The 21914-nt window shown below is 39.4% G+C and overlaps 1 protein-coding gene across 5 annotated transcripts in view; it reads left to right on the top strand.

Annotated features, from left to right (window-relative positions):
• The window catches only part of LOC137640148 (UDP-N-acetylglucosamine transferase subunit ALG13-like), a 210799-nt gene extending 196488 nt beyond the window's left edge, over positions 1–14311 (top strand). For 3 of the 5 annotated variants that reach the window (XM_068372646.1, XM_068372642.1, XM_068372644.1), the window contains exons 25-26: positions 10147–10291; positions 12873–14310. In XM_068372646.1, the coding sequence (XP_068228747.1) occupies positions 10147–10291; positions 12873–12913 (186 nt within the window). In that variant the 3' untranslated portion in view covers positions 12914–14310. Of the gene's footprint in view, positions 1–10146; positions 10292–12872 lie in introns of all 5 variants that reach the window. The other 2 variants (XM_068372647.1, XM_068372645.1) reach the window with 1 other exon arrangement.
• Positions 14312–21914: the final 7603 nt, after the last annotated feature.

Raw genomic sequence — 21914 nt, 5'->3', positions numbered from 1 at the left:
TAATGATACCTCCTTAGCTATTGTTTCTCCAACCAGGGATTTGACTATATGCTGTTAAAATATTGATATACTCATGAAAAATATATGCTGAAAATCACTTGTGGTGATCCGCTAAACTGGGAAATTCCAAGGAAAATTTATAGTTGATTTTCTTCATGATTTAAACTTTCATAAACCTTCCCTACACTTGTAAACTTGTGTGACTTTAAAGTGCTTTTGAACCAAAACTATTTTAGTATTACTGTAGACACATCCGTACTTAATGTAGGTGAAAAAATTAAATCTCGGCGCTCATTAGCTTATGTCTTGCTCAGCCAGGCTGCCAAACTACAGGTTCATTTATTGTGGCCAAAAAGTACAGCAGTATTTAAAGCAAATAGGGTGTTAATAACATTGTTTCACTTAATTGTATTTAATATTAATGATAGCAATATTTACATATTAATACATAAAATAAGAATACTGCGAATAAATGTAGTCGTCGTCTTACGACAGAAATAAGGACAGACGCGCGTCTTTATTTGATTTAGACGTATCGAACTTAAAACGTAAAGTTTCCGTAGATTTATTGTGATGCACCATGATTTGTCAATCATTCAAGTCATATTTTATCAATATTTTCTTAATGTATATTTTTAAATATTTAACTTAGCCGGTGAATATATAATAGCTGCTGCTCCAGCGGCTCGACAGAAAAACACACAAAAACTCGCGAGCGATCGCTATGAAGGTTGCGGGTGTGCCCACCAGCGCCAACTATCGGCCAGATACCGCACATGCTTGTAAACAAGCCTCAATTCTTCTCTGTCGACCTTGACGACAAGACGTATCAATACTCGCTGTATAACCTGGAGTTTTCTCAACATATTTGGTGAAGTACTTCATTTTGGTTTGAGCTTTCGCAGTGCAGGTGTTTTTCCTCAACTTGAACTCTTGAACTCTTTATTGGACAGATTTAATTGTTGATGACTTGGATTGTTTTTTGGACTTTCTTTGACTAATTCAAAATGGCTGACGCTTCACAAGCCCCTAGATTTCGTAAGTGTAATGCTAGGGATTGCAATAGGCGTCTTCCAAAGGCCTCTCTCGACCCACATACTGTGTGTTCTAATTGTCGGGGTAAAACCTGTCAATTAGGAGATCGGTGTGAGGAATGCGTGGGCCTTTCGGAATTCGATTGGCTCGAATACGACAAGTATTCTCGTAAGCTAGAGAGAGATAGGGTAAGGAGGAGTTCCTCTAGATCAGTAGATTTTTCCTCTCCACATGCCCTTGAACCTAATCCTTCCCCTGTAGTGGTTGTGCCTGAACCCCCTACTGGCACTCAGGAACCATCGATGCGAGACATGTTACGTGCCATTCATGCCTTGGGTGAAAGAGTTGAGTCGTTAGCAACAGATCGTAATCAACTCATGGCTGACGTTAAAGAGCTAAAGTGTCAGAGTGCCACAGCGGAAAATCGTGGGAAAGTGATTAGTGCGCAAAGTGTTGTCAGTGTTGCGACCGAGGGTTCGTCTGTTCGTGCCTGTCGTTCGCCTAGTCCGAGACCTCTTGCAAGGTCCCAAGCCCAGGGGAGAAGTAATGTCGTACGACTTATGGGTTCGAGAGGCCTTGATCAGCGAACAGACGTTCCCTCTATGGTAACAGGCGTGTCTCATCAAGATCGCCCCTACCATAAGACGAGAGAGACCATTTTCTCCTCGTCATCCGAAGGCTTTTCGCATAAGAAACCGTGGAGCAAGGTTTCTAGGCCCCTTAAGCGATAGTCGGTCCCTTCAGGACAGGTCCAGCGTCCTGGTTGTAGCCATTGGGACAGCTCTGACCCTTTGCAGTCATCGGAAGACTGCTCGCCGCCTAAGCAGCAACGTTACACAGGCTCAGAGAGTCTTGGTGTAGGCAAGGTTGTGCAGTCTCAGACGTTAACCCCATCTTTTACCGCACCCATTCCCGTTGATCCTAAATGGGTTGTGCTGCAAGACATGCAGATCAAGCTCGCCTCCCTTATGGAAGACTATTCAGCTGAAAAGGTTCACGATGATCCTCGCCGCTTAGCTCATCGAGATTCTGGCCTTCAGCCGCCAAAACGAGCCTTTGCTCGTCCTGTTGACGTTGGCGTGGCTAAGTCACGTCAATCACGCTTTTTAGAGCCTCACTCGATGCAGTCACGTGTTGACTTTCAGCCGCATATGGACGTTCAGCCACTTCCTAATGCTCTTGTTGACGTTCAGGACGTTCGCCAACCAGCGGAGTTGACTTGTTTTGACGCTGAGCGTCAACCACCGCAGTCTAGAGTTGTTTTGACTGCTCAGTCTAGGCAGTCAAAACAGTCTCGAGTTGACGTCGAGCGTCCTCCCGCTCCTGTTGTTGTTGACAGTCAGGGTGTTAAGCAGTTACATGACGTAGCGTCCTGGACTGCTACTAATGCACCAGTGCGTGTGGACTCTGCGTGTCAAGCATTGCCAACCCCTTTGCTTGTTACTCAGCAGTTGTCGGATGAGGATCCTTCAGATGAGGACGTTGCTGACCCTCATCGTGATGATCATCCTTCGGATGTAGACGAACCTAGAACGGTTCCTCCATCAATGGACTTTAAGAAAGTCATGTTAATTTTCAAGGAGCTTTTTCCCGATCACTTCGTCACTGTTGCTCCTCGTTCGCCACCGTCTGAGTTTGCTCTAGGCTTACCTGCTAACATGCCAGCCTTTACAAAGCTAGTGCTCTCTCGCTCTTCCAAGAGAGCTTTACGACTTTTAGTCGACTGGTTGGATACCAGGAGGAGTTTGGGGAAGACGGCCTTTGCTTTCCCTCCGTCAAAGCTCTCGTCTAGATCGAGCGTCTGGTATGCCACGGGAGAAGTTCTCGGCTTGGGAGTCCCTGCCTCTGCCCAGGGTGACTTCTCAAGCCTCGTAGACTCTCCCCGCCGCCTAGTCATGAGACGCTCGAAGATTAGTTGGTCCTCCTCGGACCTTGACCATCTGCTGAAAGGCGTATACAGAGCCTTTGAAGTTTTCAACTTCCTTGACTGGTCTTTGGGAGCCTTAAGTAGGAAAATCTCATCGGCTGATAGAGAGGTCTCCTTACTGATAATGTCCTGTATGGATAAAGCCATCCGCGATGGTTCCAATGAGCTCGCCTCCTCTTTTACGTCGGGAGTCTTAAAGAAGCGAGAGTCCCTTTGCTCTTTTCTTTCGGCAGGAGTTACTCCCTGTCAGAGATCAGAACTGCTCTTTGCTCCCTTATCAAAGTTTTTGTTTCCGCAACAATTGGTTAAGGACATAGCTTCTTCGCTTGTGCAGAAGGACACCCATGACTTGGTGGCGTCCTCTGCTCGCAAGGGGACTCCTTCTACATCCTTTTCTGCTAGACCCAGGATTGACACTCCGGCGTCCAGATTTATCCCGCCCTTTCGTGGCAGAGCTCCCAGCAGGGGAAGTACTCGTGCCGAGGGAAAGAGAGGAAAGAAGAGAGGAGCCAAGTCCTCACGTGGCAGAGTCTGACTGCCCACAGCCTCAGACAGCAGTAGGAGCCAGATTGAAGAGCTTCTGGCAGGCCTGGGAGAAGAGGGGCGCAGACCAACAGTCTGTTCGGTTGCTCAGAGAGGGGTACAAAATTCCATTTGTACGCAAACCTCCTCTAGCGACTTCCTCCATCGACCTCTCTCCCAGGTACCGAGAGGAGTCAAAGAGACAAGCCCTAAACCTAGAAGTGTCTCTGTTGCTAGAGAAGGGAGCGGTGGTGAAAGTCTCGGACCTTCAATCACCGGGGTTTTACAACCGTCTCTTCCTAGTTCCGAAGAAGACAGGAGGTTGGAGACCGGTGCTAGACGTCAGTGCGCTCAACGTCTTTGTTACGAAAACAAAGTTCACCATGGAGACCACGAAATCAGTCTTAGCAGCGGTCAGAAAGGGAGACTGGATGGTCTCTCTCGACCTACGAGATGCGTACTTCCACATCCCTATACACCCAGATTCCCAACCGTTTCTGAGGTTTGTTTTCAAGAATGTGGTATACCAGTTTCGGGCCCTGTGCTTTGGCCTAAGTCCTGCTCCTCTCGTGTTTACGAGGCTTATGAGGAATGTAGCAAAATTCCTCCATTTATCGGGAATCCGAGCCTCCCTGTACTTGGACGACTGGCTTCTCAGAGCCTCGTCCAGTCATCGCTGTCTGCAGGATCTTCATTGGACATTGGATCTGACCAAGGAATTGGGACTTTTGGTCAACCTAGAAAAGTCCCAGCTGATTCCATCCCAAACTAGACTGTATTTAGGGATGGAGATTCGCAGTCCAGTTTTTCGGGCTTTTCCGTCTGCCACCCGAATAGAGCAAGCCCTGCTCAAAGTCCAACTAATGTTGAAGAGAGAACGGTGCTCAGTCAGGAACTGGATGAGTCTAGTAGGAACTCTATCATCCCTGGAGCAGTTTGTCTCGCTAGGAAGACTACACCTTCGACCTCTCCAGTTCCATCTAGCCTTTCACTGGAAGAAGGACAAGACGTTAGAGACGGTATCATTCCCAGTCTCCGAACCAGTAAAGGCATGCCTGAATTGGTGGAACGACAATATCAGTCTGAGAGAGGGACTTTCCCTAGCAGTTCAGAACCCAAACCACGTACTATTCTCAGACGCGTCGGATTTGGGTTGGGGTGCGACCCTGGACGGTCGGGAATGCTCAGGTCTGTGGACCTCAAGTCAGAGGAGCATGCACATCAACGGCAAGGAGCTATTGGCAGTCCACTTGGCCTTGATGAAATTCGAAAGCCTTCTTCGAAACAAAGTGGTAGAGGTCAACTCAGACAATACCACAGCTTTGGCGTACATCTCCAAGCAAGGAGGCACCCACTCCCTCACGCTGTACGAGATCGCAAGGGACCTGCTCATTTGGTCAAGAGATCGAGGCATCTCCCTGTTAACGAGGTTTATCCAGGGCGACTTGAACGTCTTAGCAGACTGTCTCAGTCGGAGAGGTCAGGTAATTCCTACGGAATGGACCCTCCACAAGGGCGTGTGCAAGAGTCTTTGGGCGACTTGGGGTCAACCCACCATAGACCTCTTTGCCACCTCGATGACCAAGAGACTTCCAATCTATTGCTCTCCAGTCCCAGACCCAGCAGCAATACACATAGATGCATTTCTCCTAGATTGGTCTCATCTGGACTTATATGCATTCCCACCATTCAAGATTGTCAACAAGGTACTGCAGAAGTTCGCCTCACGAAGGGACAAGGTTATGCATTCCCACCATTCAAGATTGTCAACAAGGTACTGCAGAAGTTCGCCTCACGAAGGGACAAGGTTGACGTTGGTTGCTCCCCTCTGGCCCGCGAGAGAGTGGTTCACCGAGGTACTTCGATGGCAGGTAGACTTGCCAAGAAGTCTTCCTCTAAGGGTAGATCTGTTACGTCAGCCCCACGTAAAGAATGTACACCAAAACCTCCCCGCTCTTCGTCTGACTGCCTTCAGACTATCGAAAGACTCTCAAGAGCTCGAGGCTTTTCGAAGGAGGCAGCCAGTGCGATTGCAAGAGCGAGGAGAGCTTCTACCATTAGAGTATACCAGTCGAAGTGGGAAGTCTTTTGAGACTGGTGCAAGTCAGCATCTGTGTCCTCGTCCAGTACCTCTGTAGCCCAAATCGCTGATTTTCTTTTACATCTGAGAAAGGTTCGCTCCCTTTCAGCTCCCACGATCAAGGGCTACAGGAGCATGTTGGCTTCGGTCTTTCGGCATAGAGGCTTAGATCTTTCCAACAATAAAGATCTCCAAGATCTCCTTAAGTCTTTCGAGACCTCTAAGGAACGTCGTTTGGCAACTCCTGGATGGAACTTAGACGTGGTCCTAAGGTTCCTCATGTCAGACAGGTTTGAGCCATTACATTCAGCCTCCCTGAAGGATCTCACTCTCAAGACACTTTTCCTAGTGTGCTTGGCTTCGGCTAAAAGAGTCAGTGAACTTCATGCCTTCAGTAAGAACATCGGCTTTTCTACAGAAAAAGCCACTTGTTCACTTCAACTTGGTTTCCTGGCCAAAAATGAACTGCCTTCTCGTCCTTGGCCTAAATCTTTTGATATTCCTTGCTTATCAGAGACCGTAGGCAACGAACTGGAAAGAGTATTATGTCCTGTTAGAGCTCTTAAGTTCTATTTAGCTCGTACTAAGTCATTACGAGGTAAATCTGAGGCATTATGGTGCTCAGTTAAGAAACCATCATTGCCTATGTCAAAGAATGCTTTGTCATATTTTATCAGATTTTTAATACGAGAAGCTCATTCTCACTTGAATGAGAAAGACCGATGTTTGCTTAAGGTTAAGACGCACGAAGTTAGAGCTATAGCAACCTCCGTGGCCTTCAAGCAAAATAGATCTCTGCAAAGTATCATGGACGCGACTTTTTGGAGAAGCAAGTTAGTGTTCGCGTCATTTTACTTAAAAGATGTCCAGACTCTTTACGAGGACTGCTACACACTGGGTCCATTCGTTGCAGCGAGTGCAGTAGTGGGTGAGGGTTCTACCACTACACTTCCCTTGTTCCAATATCCTGTTTAATCTGTCTCTTGAAATGTTTTTAATATTGTTTTTTGGGTTGTACGGAAGGCTAAGAAGCCTTTCGCATCCTGGTTGATTTGGCGGGTGGTCAAAGTCATTTCTTGAGAGCGCCCAGATTAGGGGTTTGATGAGGTCCTGTTTGTATGGGTTGCAGCCCTTGATACTTCAGCTCCTGGGAGTCTTTCAGCATCCTAAGAGGATCGCTGGGCTTCGTGAGGAAGACAGACTTACAAGGCAGAGTAATCGTCTAAGTCAACTTCCTTACCAGGTACCTATATATTTGGGTTTTGTTATATTATAACTGTCAAAAACTCTAAGCATATACGCTGTAAACTTAATTAACTCTGGTCTCTACCCACCGCCTTGGGTGTGAATCAGCTATTATATATTCACCGGCTAAGTTAGATATTTAAAAATGATATTTTAATTATAAAATAAATTTTTGAATATACTTACCCGGTGAATATATAAATTAAAGGCCCTCCCTTCCTCCCCAATAGAGACGCAGCGGGACGAGAAGAATTGAGGCTTGTTTACATGCATGTGCGGTATCTGGCCGATAGTTGGCGCTGGTGGGCACACCCGCACCCTGCATAGCGATCGCTCGTGTGTTTTTCTGTCGAGCCGCTGGAGCAGCAGCTATTATATATTCACCAGGTAAGTATATTCAAAAATTTATTTTATAATTAAAATATCATAATTATTTCATTATCTTGTTACATAGGATATCATATGCTCTCTAACGCATTTTGTATTCTATTTTTCAATTTTGGAAGCATTGTAAATATCAAGAATTACCTTATATTTTGTTTACCTTTGGTTATGATCAGCTAATCTGAAGGTCCCGCTACGTATTGAAAGATTGCGCACATACGAATGGCATAATTTTTATAAAAATTCTTTAATTTATTTGAAATATCTTCATGATGAACATTACATAAGCACCAATATGTTACAGGATATCAGTTTTCATACAGTTCGTTTATAGCCATTATTATTAGTTATCATGCGAATACGTCTTAGCTCTTTCTGCGTGTCTGTGTGCGGCGCTCATATGCGCGTACAGTTAGTTCTTTTTTTGGAGCTTTATACAGTATTTAAATTTTAGTTCATTATTAAATCTTCATATTTCATTATACATTATTGTGTTCAATTATGGTTAATTAAAACATGTTTATATTTACTTTTTCAATTTCTGGAGCATTTCAATAATCAACAATTACATTTGCTATACTGTTGGTAGGCATCAGCTGATCTCAAGGTCATGCTCCGTATTGCGATTATGCACACATACTGTACGAATAATATGGAGTTATTTATATAATTTTCTTAACATTCAGAATCCCATCATAATGAATATTATATCAGCACCAATATGTGATAGGAACAGTATCCATACAATTTGTTTATAGCCCTTATTGTTATTTATCATAAGAATACTCTCTCTCTCTTTCATATATCTTTTGTCAACAGTGTTTTGTTAATTCGTATTTCTATAACGTATTTATACCTTATAAATTATACATTATAGAAATCATTCTTGTGTCAAAGGAAACAAATGGATATTTTCATTATATTTCTGCATAACATAAATTCCATTATTACTGTCGAGTAGTTTTATATCTCTCGATGGCTATTTTTCAATGAATTATTACGGAATGATATAAACAAAGAAACATGGAAATGTAGCTTATTACAGGATAAATAAACAAGCATATCCGATGATGAAAAATCTTGTATAGGGCTCCAGTAACGATTCCTCGGCCTCGTAGCGAAAGGGTTAAGAGTTAAGCCTAAAGATTGACATTTGATGAGCTGCAAGCAGTCTTCATCAACAAATCTATACCAATCTTTGTAGAAAATATGGATGGCTTTTCTACGGAGTCTGTCAACCTGTCCGTCAGATAACCCCTAACTTCTTGGTTTACTTTTTGGTCCACCTCTTTGAGGAGAGGAAGCTCCAGCCATCACTATACTGTCATATATATCTTGTTTTAACAGAATCTTTCAAGCATGCCTTTGACTTGGAACTTCAGTGACATTTTTTATGAGATCACCCAGTCTTTTGCTTAGCATAGACCATCTCCACCAACTCGTGTGTTCTTGCAATCTCTGGATAGTGTTCTTGAATTTTTGGTTGAGTTGGATAACCCATGCCATTTCTCTTGAGGGACCTTTACAAAAAGCTATATTTTAAGAGCTTTAACTTTGGGAGCAAGAGTCAGTGAGCTGGCAGACTTCTTGAGGGACAGGGAATTCATAGCATATCTCAAGTCATCTTCTAATCCTGACTCTGGATCTCCTTTTTCTAGTCTAAAAATGAAAAGCTTTTTCAAACAGGATCCGCTTTGGGTCTCAGTTCTAGAATCAGGGAATAGCAATAGCAATACAAATCTTGACCCCTTATTTAAAGAAAAAGAAAAATGCTGATCCTGTCTCCATCCCTAAAAGAACTGTGGGGGGGGGGGGAAATTACCTCAACTGGTGTTCTTTGCTAATATGTAATTTGAGGATACCAGAGTTTTAAGCGTTGTTCTTGTCATAGCGTGTGCATTAAATACTACCTAAAACAAATCCAAGCAGTATAACGTTCATGCGTGATAATTGTCACATTTTGGACCCCTGTAGGATTATCCCAGAGGGAAGGACCAAATCACCAGTCCCATCAGGCAACCAGTATTTTTCAATCACCCATGTGATGTAGGAGTCAGACTTGTTAGTTTTTTTCTTCTTACTCATGGGAACATGCTCGGTAGTTGTAGGTTGGCGTGGTGGCAAACGGTTGTCCTGCGATGGGCACAAGTGTATTTAGTAATACTTTGTTATTAAGTCCTTGGAGACCGTCCAGCACATTAACCCCAAAAATAGGATGTTTTGACGAAGGAAAGTAGTCTATTTGCCATTCTCAATGTTTTTGGCAAATCCTTAGTAAAGGATATCTTGACTATTGGATTAATTATTAAATATGTGTGATCTTCAATCTATACTGTATATAGATGCAAGTATGAATATCACTAAATAATGTCTTCCTCACTCTGATGTCAGTGTCAGTCCAGATGGTAGTGAACATCAGGTAAAAGGCTAAATAGAATATATAATTTTTATTTTTGTTTAGGTGGTTGAATACCCCTCTTTAGATTTACTAGCTCTTCTCCCTCAATATGAGTTCCACCTCCCCATAAAATAGTGTTAGGAAAAAAGCGAAAATAATATTCATATTAATGCCTCACCAGCACCATTAGCCTATGAGAATATGAACTTTAAAGTATCTGCTATTTAACTATTTCTATTATTTTCCTTTTCCATCAATTGCAAACATAGCTGGAAGCATATTACTATTTGAATAGTAGGTATTAGAATAATTCATTCTATCTAAAAAAAAAAAAAATTGCCTTGTACAGCAAATACATTAACATGTTTGGGGAGTAGTGAATAATTGGTTATGTTAATGTAATGTGTTTGTGATGCAAGAACTTGTTTTGATTGTTTCCTTTCCATGGATAGATTTTGGCTATTAATAGTTTGATTCTCTTGTATGGAAATGTAGAATTTTGAAAAAAAAATATTAATCGCAATAGTAAATTACAATATAATTCTTTTTACTCAGGTTGTTTCAGGGGTCAGTGTAAGCTCAAGTGATATATCTTCCCCACCTGTAATGACATATGTTGAAGATAGACCTCCTGATATGTTTCCTGCTAATGCTCCAGATGGCTCTCAAGAACCTATGACATATTATCCTACACCTCCAGGTAAATATACTTAGTTATGAGCATAATTTTAAAAAAATATATATATTATTTGTGCATGGATACTTATTAACTGTCTATATTTGTCATTGACACCAGAGTAGAAGAAATTGCAAGTTGTTAAGTATGATGGCAATCAATGAATAAAAGAAATTACTTGTAATGTCATAGCATGGCAGGGCAACATCAATACAATCCTACATTACTTAACAGGAGTGAAACATCTAATGAAATTGATAGTTAACGTCCATTGTGTACCTGTATAGACTTGAATTGATGATGAATGTACAGGATAGTGCTCTAGGGCAGGCAGGTATAAATCAGAGACAGAAAGAACTTCCACATCACACACAGCAGCCCACCAATTCAAGTTCTTTCTCTCATAATTGGTAGGCTACTTAGAATTCTTCTCTTTTGGTATAGATTCAACTGTTCTCCCTTTGCCTCTGTCATTCACTATCAAAATGAAAAGGTAACCCACTTTATGGTTGATTTTTGACAGCAATCTGAGCAATGAGAAACTTGTGCTTCCTGTTTACGGAAGCTAAGAATAATAGCTTTGGGTCATAGAGGGAAATTAAAACCATTCTTGATTAGTTGGGACTGCTCTTTCCATTTCTACTGTAGAGGATGGATTATCATGCAGTTAATATGTAATGCATGTAAGGGTTTAATTACTTTTTGGTAGATTTCTTTGTTTCTTTGCTTTTTTGTTTGCAACTTAATGGAAAACCTATTTGAAATTTTCAGGCAAGATGTACCATGAAAAAAGACATTTCTAAAATTTGGACCTCATATGTTCAAAATGAAGGTCACAATGACCTGAAAGGTCAAAATCCATTTTTTGCCATCTGTCAAATATCCGATTTTACCAAGACCAAAAACTTTAATTTATGGTGTCAAAAAATTATAATGATATACTGTATATGAAAACAGTGAAAGTACAGTTTTGAAGATTAGTAGGGTCAAAGTCCTGGGGGGGGGGGGTAAAATTTTCAAGGTCACCAAATTTCAGGGGGTGATATTATTGTTATTAGAAGCAAAGTTACAACCCTAGTTGGAAAAGCAAGATGCTATAAGCCCAAGGGCTCCAAGAGGGAAAAATAGCTCACTACATAAAGGAAATAGAAATGAATACACTACAAGAGAAGTAATATGATCAAATTAAAAGTATCAAGAACAGTAACAACATTAAATTAGATCTTTCATATATAAACTAAAAAATGATAAAGAGAAAGATAAATTAGATAGACCAGCGTGTCCAAGAGTACTTTAGAGCAAGAAAACTCTAATCCAAGACAGTGGAAGGCCATGGTACAGAGGCTATGGCACTACCCAGGACTATAGAGAACAGTGGTTTTGATTTTAGAGTGTCCTTCTCCTATAAGAGCTGCTTACCACAGCTTAAGAGTCTTCTACCCTTACCAAGAGGAAAGTAACCACTGAACAATTACAGTGCAGTAGATAGCACCTTGAGTGAAGAATAGATTGGTAATCTCAGTTTATGAGAACAGGAGAATGTGTAAAGAATATGCCAGACTATTTGATGCATGTGTAAGCAAAGACAGAATGAGCCGTAACCATAGAGACGGATCAAATATAGTACTGTCTGGCCAGTATAAGGACCCGCTAACACTCAAGCGGTAGTATCTCAATGGGTGGCTGATGCCCTGGCCAACCTACTACCTACAACTTTGAAACAAGTACAGATACACTAAAGCTAATATTGACAGAAAACCACTTGGTCTTTAAAATTACACAATGACCTTTTAATTTCTGTGACTTTGAAAGGTCAAATTCAACATTGCCTGATTTCAGCAAGTTCAGATTCATACTTGTTTACTATTATAGACAGATACTGCAATGCTACAAAAAGGAAAAGGCAACTCTTTTGGCTAATGTGTTTCACAGTAAGCAGAGTAATGAGAAACTTGATCTTTCTCATTCATGAGGCTAAACTAACTAGCTTATGTTTCCGGTCTTTTGAAATTAAAACATTCTTGAGGGACCTCAATGGTATTTTACCTTTTTTAATAGAGACTGCTTATTTATTAGCTCCTAAGGTGTTGGACTTTCTTTTAGCACTTGGAGAATTGGTAATGAAACTCCATTAAGTAAATTTGTTTGTGGAAGCTCTATCCCAGTTGGTGACAGCCCAATTTCCATAACTCCCATATTATATAAAGAAAATTTAATGTCTTGGCAAAATGTCTATATAGGTATGCTGAAGGTAATCATCTGTTCCATAGCTTGCAATTTGGCTTTTGTAAAGTCATTGAAACATGTGATACCCTTCTTACAATATAATGCATACAGAAATCCCTTGATTGTGGTAAGGAAGGTTGTATGATTGGCTTTAATTTTAGTACTTTTTTTGGCTGTGTTAATCATGAGGCTTGGTTTTCAAACTTGAACAGTTGGGAGGTTTTTTTTAGCATTATCAAAATTTTTAAACAGTAGATTGCAAGTTATTGTTGATGTGCACCGTTGCTGAATCCCTTATTGAATAATGAAATATGAGTTACATTATTTATTTAATACATAATCACTGTTAACTTGGTTTTTTGTAATAACTTTTTTTCAGGTTATGTTATGGCACCTCCATGGATGTGGATGATGATGTAAGATATTTTTAATACGCTTGGATGTAAATGATAAAATGATTTTATTAACACTCCAGTTTTATGTGATAGATTTTCATTACTATAATATAGTGTTGTGCCTTTGTCTTCAGAAAATCTTGCTTAAATTTGATACATTTAAATTTTTTGAGACCATCTTGGTTCAGTGATTATATTTGAGAATAGTATGGTTAAAGTTTATAGAATTAGAATATTCCAATTCTCATCTAAACATTCAGTAAATGAATATAGCATCTTGTTTAATTGAAGACATGTTGAATAATTAGAATTTGGCACAAATTAAAACATGATTCAAAATAAACATTCCAATTGTTCCTTTTATTGATTAAGAATTATGTAGAAAATGTGGGTATTTTGCAAAAGTTGAGAGTATTTTATATTTCTTCAATATTAGAAGCACTACAGCACGGTACATTTTCATGATAACTGTAAGAACATGTTTGCAACATGTATATATTTTGGTATATACAATTTAGAAGGCCAGTGGCCTCTTTTCTATTAATTATAGGTCTCATTTATTTAATTCTATTCTAATTTATTAGTTCTGGTATAGGCTCCCAGTAGTAACAATAAGATTCCCTTATAGTATTTATTAATTATTGTTTCTTCAGGAAGTACTATTTTTTCAACTTGAAATAATTTTCTTCGTGAAGTACCTTTTAATAAATTTACGAAATTCTTGTTAAAATTTATTAGTACTACACTGTGGTATGTAATATAAACCAAGTGCCTTAATGGTGTCCGTCCCAAGTTAGTTGTTGTTAATCATACCATTGTAAAATTTAGTATATCTAGTCTTAAATCAGAGGTACATTTTGTAAACATGTTTACTACAAGGTTTGTACTAAATGTAGACCATATTTGAAAATTTGGTTCTCAGGCTTTCATTATGAAAATGAAGTTGTTAATAGAAGTTTCTTGTGAAAGACACTAGAAATTTTATAAAATTTTCCAATAGTACTTAGAAGTTTTCTTGCACAAAAATATGTACCGTACATATTTACGTAACATTAAATAATGGTTTCAGGCCCAATATAAAACTGAAAAGGTTATTTATTTCTGTTAATAGGTCTGGTATCATGGTACCTGTAATAAAAAAATTAGTTCCTTTTCTTTAATTACTTTAATTGTTATGTTTCCTGTCAAAGATGTAACATTTGTTTTTGTCAGATACTCTATTTTGTTGCAACTTAATTTTGCATACATTTTATACTATTAAGTGGCATAGAAAATATATTTAGAATTGTAATAGCATACTTTATTATAATTTTGTATTTGATAACTATTATATGATTGTATTTATCATAAGACTACATTCAGTTATCTAGTCGCTGATATTCATACCTTTTGTAAAATTTTGTATTCACACTACTGCCATTTTCCAAAATTAATAAATAAAAACAAAATAATTCTACCTTTCCTCCCTATATATTTTTTCAAGATATATAGCCTTAAAAGTGTTGCCAGAATTGTGGATCATGTGTGCATAACTTGACAAAAATGACGATTTCTTCCAATATCTAATACAAACCATTTCACTTTAATATGGATATATACTTTGGCAAAACTTGAAACTAGCCATAAAAAAACATTTAGCGAGGTATAACTTAGTGGTGGCTAGACCAGACAATCCCCCTCGCATACTAACGTTGTTATGCCACTTGCTTTTGGCTCAGTAGAGCACATTAACCTTAAATACAAACTGACTATTACTTTATACCTTTTTCTTTTTCAAAGGTGAGCGTAATTTTTCAGGATCTTATCTCTACCTTGCAAGTTTGTCCTGGCGTGGAAAGTCGCCCTTGCAACACTGAGAATAGCAAATGTTAGACGAAATCTGTCTTAATATAAACTAACTTGAAATTGCATCTGCACCTTCTTGTCAACTGAACCCCATGCCCTTTGTCCTGCTTGCATAGGACTCTCTTAACTCGCAGGAGTCTCCTTGTAATGAGTGTGGGGAGTGGCCATTCTCCCAGGTGTGGATCAGTAAGCAACGGGAAGTAGTAGTCCAGAAGGATTCTTCAACTAAGGAGTCTCCTTCGAAGAAAAAGGAGTCTCTACTTCTTACACGCGTCTCGTTCTTTCCGTATAAACTCTGTCTATTCGGTCTCATCTGGAGAGCGATGGATCTAGATTGATTGCTGTTTAACACCTTCCCCCCTCTGGATTGTCTCAAGAAGCCAGAAAGATGGTGTATCTGACACCTCTTTCTTGGACCTGCCGGTACTAAGTATGTCTTTCTTACACTGTTGGGCCTGAAATGTAAGGTCTGCTTCAGATAGCATTGCAGAGCCCTCAAAGAACACAAGCATCTTGTCTTCATCACAACCTAACACCTACTAAAGGAATGGGATGCAGAAAGACTTGAGCCTGGGGTCATGAATTCTGGCTCAAAAATAAAGGAGACTTCCTTCCATCCATGAGGGTCAGTTAATACACAAGAGAGACAGTGCAACTTATTCACACTCTTTGCCAACACTAGTAAGAATATAATGGACAATCACCATGCGGTTAGATGCAACACGTGTTTGGATACATCACCCTTGAAATCAGTCGTCTTTGAAGACTGAACTTGTATGGTAACCTCCACAGTCATTCCATGTTATAATGCCAAAAGGGAACCACCAGAATCGTCCTGCTGTCCATAAAACCGTTGATCTTGTTTATCAAAGTTAGTTTGAATCATGACCAAAGTTGCAGAGGTGTACAGATCCAAATTTGACCAGTCTTTCAACAATGCATCCACATTCCATCCAAAAAGATTCACAGCTGTTGAACAGATCCTCTATCTTTTAACGATATGTTGCAAACATCGACATTCGGTCATTTCCCCCCCAACTTTAAATCTCTATACTGTTGGATGCACATTTCTTTGCAAATCTTTTTTTTTCTGCTTATTAAAATGCGATTTACTTGGGATAAAAAGCCAGTACCACTTATGCTATCTGGTACAGGGATTCTGACTGGTCTGAAAACTCCGCCACACACTTTCCTCGCTTTACCAGTGAGGTTTTGCATAACCCTGATTACTTCCAAGAGGCCATAAGCCAAATGGTACCTAGATCAGCTCTCTTCCTTTGACAAGGAAGGTCCTCAATCTTTGGAATGAAGGATACCGCTCGGCCTTCGAACCAAGCTTTCAATTAGGTGATACCGCTCGGCCTTCAAACCAAGTTTTCAATTAGGTATTGGGTCGACTGTGAGAATTACCAAGACCATGGAGGAGCTCCTTAGGCACTAAAACTGCAGGGGAAAAAATCACTAAAATCTTTATATAAACAAAAAATTTATGGATATTTCAATTTTTACCAAGGGCTCTAGCCACACGGGATTAAAGTATGGTCTAATTAATTATAAAGGGATAACTGGGTGTGTAGTGTAACAAAAAATATTTCAGCAAAAGTTTTTAATATAAATTGAATATAGATGATTGAAGTTCCTTCTTTTTCCTAGCTAAAAGTGAAACTCTTGTCAGCCTGGACTACCAGGAGCAAGGTTGCATACACAGTCTTATTGGAGAGAAAGCAATTTTCTTTTTAATTATGAATGAAGTGTCAAGGATTTGATCATGCATGGGTTACTTATACAGAAAGGGTTTGCATGAAAAATCTGAATTTTAGCAATAAAATTTATTTTCATAATTGCCTATTTATATTACTTCGTTTCCGGAAGCTTAGTATGTTGACATTATAGCCCTAGAGATTAAAGAACTTCCTGCTTTTTTCTTCTTACATACCTCTAGTACAGTCAGGAGACCTACCAGCAATAACATGCTGGTCATGTCAGATTGCTTCTTCAATCCACAAGTCAACTTGGTTCAACAAAGACGGGCACTCCAGATTGCCGGGAATTTTATTTTATAAATGTCTTCACCCAGTTTTGTTACTAATTGCTGATATAGATAATACAAAGGGTTTGTTTTCGGGAGATCATGATCTGCATTCTCTTTGTCTTATGCAGGGGACAATTCGGGAGTGCAAAGTCTTCAACGATCCTCTTTAGACTATGTTGCATGAATGCTGATCAGTTTAAAGTTCAAAGCATAAAAGAAAGTACTTCTAGTTCAAGGGGAAATTGTAGAGGGAATAATGAAAATAATGCCCCTCTAGCCTTTGACTTTGCTACAGTCCTATGTTTGGGAGATCAGAAGTTCAATGGGTCTTTGATTGAGGGTAATATGTCATGCCTATCCAGCCGTTTCAAAACCTAGCTTAACTCCTCAAGTGGTTCTAGTGCACTATTTAGTAAGAATCTTGATGGTACTCGGCAGATCCAATCCACTCACTCACTCCACTGGCTGCGGGCCTCCATGGCTCTTTGCCGCCGCTACAAGAAGCTTCCAACGACCACGGTCCTGCGCAAAATCCCACCAATCCCCTGGATCATCCACTCCAAGCTTTGTCATGTCCCTTTTTATATTATCAGACCATCTCATACGGGGTCTTCCTGGAGGTCGTCTGCCCTCTGGTTGTCCTCTAGTAATCTGGCTTATCAGTCTATCCTCATCGGTCCTGGCCACATGTCCTGCCCACCTCAGTCTCTGTGCCATAATTGTGCTTGTTATCAGGGGTACTTCTGTCATTTCTCTCAGTTCATTGTTATGCCTTCTTCTCCATTGCCCCATCTCCACATCAAAGACCGGTCCACATATCCTTCTCAAGATTCCGTTTTCAAACACTTCCAACCTTCGTTCCAGATCCCTTGTCAGCCTCCAGGTTTCACAGCCATACGTTAACACGGGTCTAATAATAGTTGTATAGGTGTTCACCTTTGTTCTCCTTGATAAGATATTGCTGTTGAGAACTTTGGCTAAAGCCCAACCACATCTGGCTGCCGCTGCTATTCTTAATTTGACCTCTTCCTCTACTCTATTTTCAACTGTAACTGTTGAGCCAAGGTATTTGAAACTCTCAACAGCTTCCAACTCCATGTTTCCACACCTGATGTTACCCAGTATCCTCTCTTGCCTTGAAACTTTAAAGATTTTGGTTTTAGACTCATTTATTTCCAGGCCAACTCGATTTGCAACTTCTCTAAAAATTCTTATTTTTCTATCAATTTCTTGGATACTTTCACCACAAAAGTCAATAGCATCAGCATAAGCTAATCTATCACACATAGTACCCCCAAGGTGTACTCCATTACCCTGTGGTGTTTGTCTCATGACCCATTCCAGCACTAGGTTAAAAAGAATCGTAGACTGCACATCCTTGCTTTAAACCACTATCAACTTCAAAGGGGTCTGTTACTTCCCCTACAATCCGTACTCTGCCTCTCATATTTCTATAACACATTTTTATTAGGCGTATAAGTTTCTCTGGTATTCTGAACTCTCTAAGTATTCTCCATAACGCCTCTCGTTGGATACTGTCATATTCCTGTTTAAAATCTATAAAGGCATGCCAGGACTCTTTATCATATTCCCAGTACTTCTCCAGGATCTGCCTTACAATAAATATTTGGTCTATGGTTGATCTAGACGCTCTAAACCCTGCTTGGTAATCTCCTAATATGGTCTCACTATGTCTCTTCAGTCTATTATATAATAGTTTAGCTACAATCTTATATCCAACAGTTAAGAGACAAATGCCTCTATAATTCCCACATTCAGTTCTATCACCTTTCTTGTGAATTAGCACAAACAGTCCCTCCTCCCACTCCTCAGGCATTTCTTCCCCTCTCCAAATTCCAATCACAATCTTTGCCATTGCTTCTTGTAGCTGTCTTCCTCCATATTTCAGTAGTTCTGCACTAATTTCGTCACGGCCAGCAGACTTATTATTCTTTAAGTGTTTTATTATTTCCAGAATTTCCTCTATGGTTGGATCCTCTTCATCTTCTCCTAATAAAATTTCTTCATTCTCCGCAGGTTGTTCAGGTGGTGCTGTTCTATTTAGCAAAGTTCTAAAATGTTCTACCCATCTCTCCTCAATTTCCCCACTCTCTACTAAAAGATCGCCATTTCTACTGCGCACCATTCCTTGTCTGGCCTGGTATCCCTTCCTGATTTTATTTATTCCATGGAACTCGGCCCTCACATTTCCCAGTCTGCTACTGCTCTCAATCTCTTCCAGCTCTCTATTGATCAGCATTCTTTTCTTCCTTCTGTTAGTGCTGCATGCCTCATTTCTTGCCTCTGTATATATCCTTCTCCTCTCTGCATTTCCTCTATTCTCTATCCATTTTAATCTTGTTTCTCTTCTTCTTTGGGCGGCCTCTCTGCATTCCTCATCAAACCATCGTCCTCCCCTTCGTCGTCCCACCCTACCAACAGTTCTCTCTGCTGCTTCCAGCACTATAGGCTTTACTTGGTCCCAACTCACACCATCATCCACCTCCAAAGCTGCAAATCTGTTCTCTACTTCAACCTGATATTGTAATCTTGTTTCCCCTTCCTTCAGTTTCTCAGTAGCTATCTTAGATGTTTGCCCTCCATTCTTTTTCTTTGTTGTTAGTTTTATACGTATTTTTGCTGTCACCATGTAATGATCTGAATCACAATCTGCTCCCCTGTATGCTCTCACATCCATCAGCGCTGATCTAAATTTCCTTTTGACTAAAATGTGATCAATTTGGTTGGTTGTATTTCCATCAGGTGAAAGCCAAGTGCCCTTATGCTTTTCTTTGTGTGGGAACAGAGTGCCTCCTACTACTAAATTGTATGCTGTGGCTAACGTTGCTAGTCTAATCCCGTTGTCATTACTACTTTCATGCAAGCTATGTGTGCCTATAGTTCCTGCAAAAGCTGCTACTTCTTTACCTACTTTAGCATTCATATCTCCCAATATTATTAGCATATCGTGTCCCGGTACCTTGTTTAAAACCTCCTGAACTTCATCATACCATTGATCTTTAGTATCTTCACTGTCTTCTGTAGGGGCATGTAATGTTATTAATGTGATTTTAAACCACTTAGCAGTCATCCTTATTCTTGCTATTCTGCTGCTTATACCCTCAAACTCCACAACTGCAGTGCTTATATTTTTACTAATATAAAACCCAACTCCCTCATCATGTCTCCCATCTTCTCTGCCACTATAGTATATGACCCCCTTATGCGTTTCACACTTCCCAACTTCCAGCCATCTTATCTCTTGTAGGGCAGCTATTTGTATACTATATCTTTCCAGCTCATTTTCGAGTACATCAACAAATCCCCCTCTATACAAACTTCGTACATTCCAAGTAGCAAACTTTATGGATTTTTTCCAGCTCATAATCCTATTCGTTCCCAAGTCATCAACAAGTTGTCTAGGTCTATTTCTATTTGCTTCTTGTACGGTTTCTGTGACAATATAGGTTTTACAGGAAAGGGTTGTTAGCCCCTCCCTAACCTTCCCCATTTATCCGGGCTTAGGACCGGCACGGCATTACATCCAGAAAACGAAATCCTATCACAGAACCTCATTCTTTATTTACTTATAGACTTTTTTGCTGCAAAACACTAGCATTCCTGCATTTCTAGGCACTCAGATTGAGGGCTACAACTACTTATCCCTGAAGTGATGGATAGTAGCCTGGATCATATATCACTCCTGTCAAAAATATAATCGCCCCAAATCATCCTATTATTACTATGTGGATGGGACGAAAACTTGTATGATTCCCTAAATGGAAAATTTTCCTTTTGAATTAATCTGTTAAAAAATATTAAACTGATTGCCTCACGTTTAAATGGTTGCATGCATTGTTCAGTAGCTCGTCTCCGGTTTTTCTCTTATGGGGCAAATGTAGGCATTAGTTTCTTAGTTGCTGAAACAAGTCTTTTTAAACAAATGTGCATCAGTTCCTGTATTAAGTAAATAAACCACAGTTTAGTAAGGTTTTAAAAATAAATTACAGTATAAAGATGAAAAAAATTTAGAAATAGAGGAAGAACTTGTACCACATGAGGTATTTCCTTTTAATATTTGACAGTTTATTTATGAAACATATCCAAATGAGTTATTTATGAAAAACTATTTTGTTTATTTCCTTTTAATATTTGACAGTTTATTTATGAAACATATCCAAATGAGTTATTTATGAAAAACTATTTTGTTAATTGTTATTATGAGTTGCCAAGAACAGCGGCTTATACATCTAAATATCTGTACGTACAGTATATCAAAATACGCAATTTATAAAAAAAAAAAAAAAAAATAGACATTCCACCAATAATGAATTACCATTAACAACAGCAGAAAATGCATTAGAAACGAAAAGAAATTTCACCGCAATAAGAAAGAAAATAAATATTTTTGTAAACTGTGCACTAGAAACTAAGAAAAATCAAACTGATTGACATACATCAACTACCCTATTCCTCAGTTATTGCTTAAGATTATGGTGATTTCAACTTATATTTCTCGTATACTAAACAAAGAAGCATTATATAAAGTGTGATTAATGATTTCGTACTATATAGTATGCTAGGTTATACTAGTACTCATACAGTAATGTATTGCAGAAGAAAATGAACTATTGAGATTTCTCTTGCTATATTGTTCTCTACTAACCTGAAGAGTGCTCAAGACTTGGGATGTATTTGCCACACAATACACTTAGGTGTCTCATGACCTCTTTTTCTTCTATACCTTGAGTTTTACTGACATGGTACAATTAACATACACAGCTACAAAAATAAAATATAATAACCAACAAACCTCTGCAAGACCTGAAAGAGCATCAATTAAAAATAACTCCTTCTGCAAAGAAACGTAAATGATGCATTATGCAGACTGTATTTTGTAGAACCAATCATGAGGGTGAAAACTGAATTATGTAATTCCACAAAGGTATAATATTAGAGATACAGTATACTTAATTAATGTTATTGTATAATTCAACCAATCTAGATAGTAAAAAAGGACAGTAGATTTTGTTTGTAATACATTTATCTACTTTAGAGCAGCATTAACCCTTTTGAGCACTAACCCATCCAAATAATTTGGGACTCAAGCCCTAGGTTTTTTTTTTCCCTTGGCATAAAAACTCGGATG

The sequence above is a fragment of the Palaemon carinicauda genome, chromosome 4 (genome assembly GCF_036898095.1).
Source record: "Palaemon carinicauda isolate YSFRI2023 chromosome 4, ASM3689809v2, whole genome shotgun sequence".
Taxonomy (NCBI): domain Eukaryota; kingdom Metazoa; phylum Arthropoda; class Malacostraca; order Decapoda; family Palaemonidae; genus Palaemon; species Palaemon carinicauda.
This window is presented reverse-complemented; position numbering and strand designations above follow the sequence as displayed.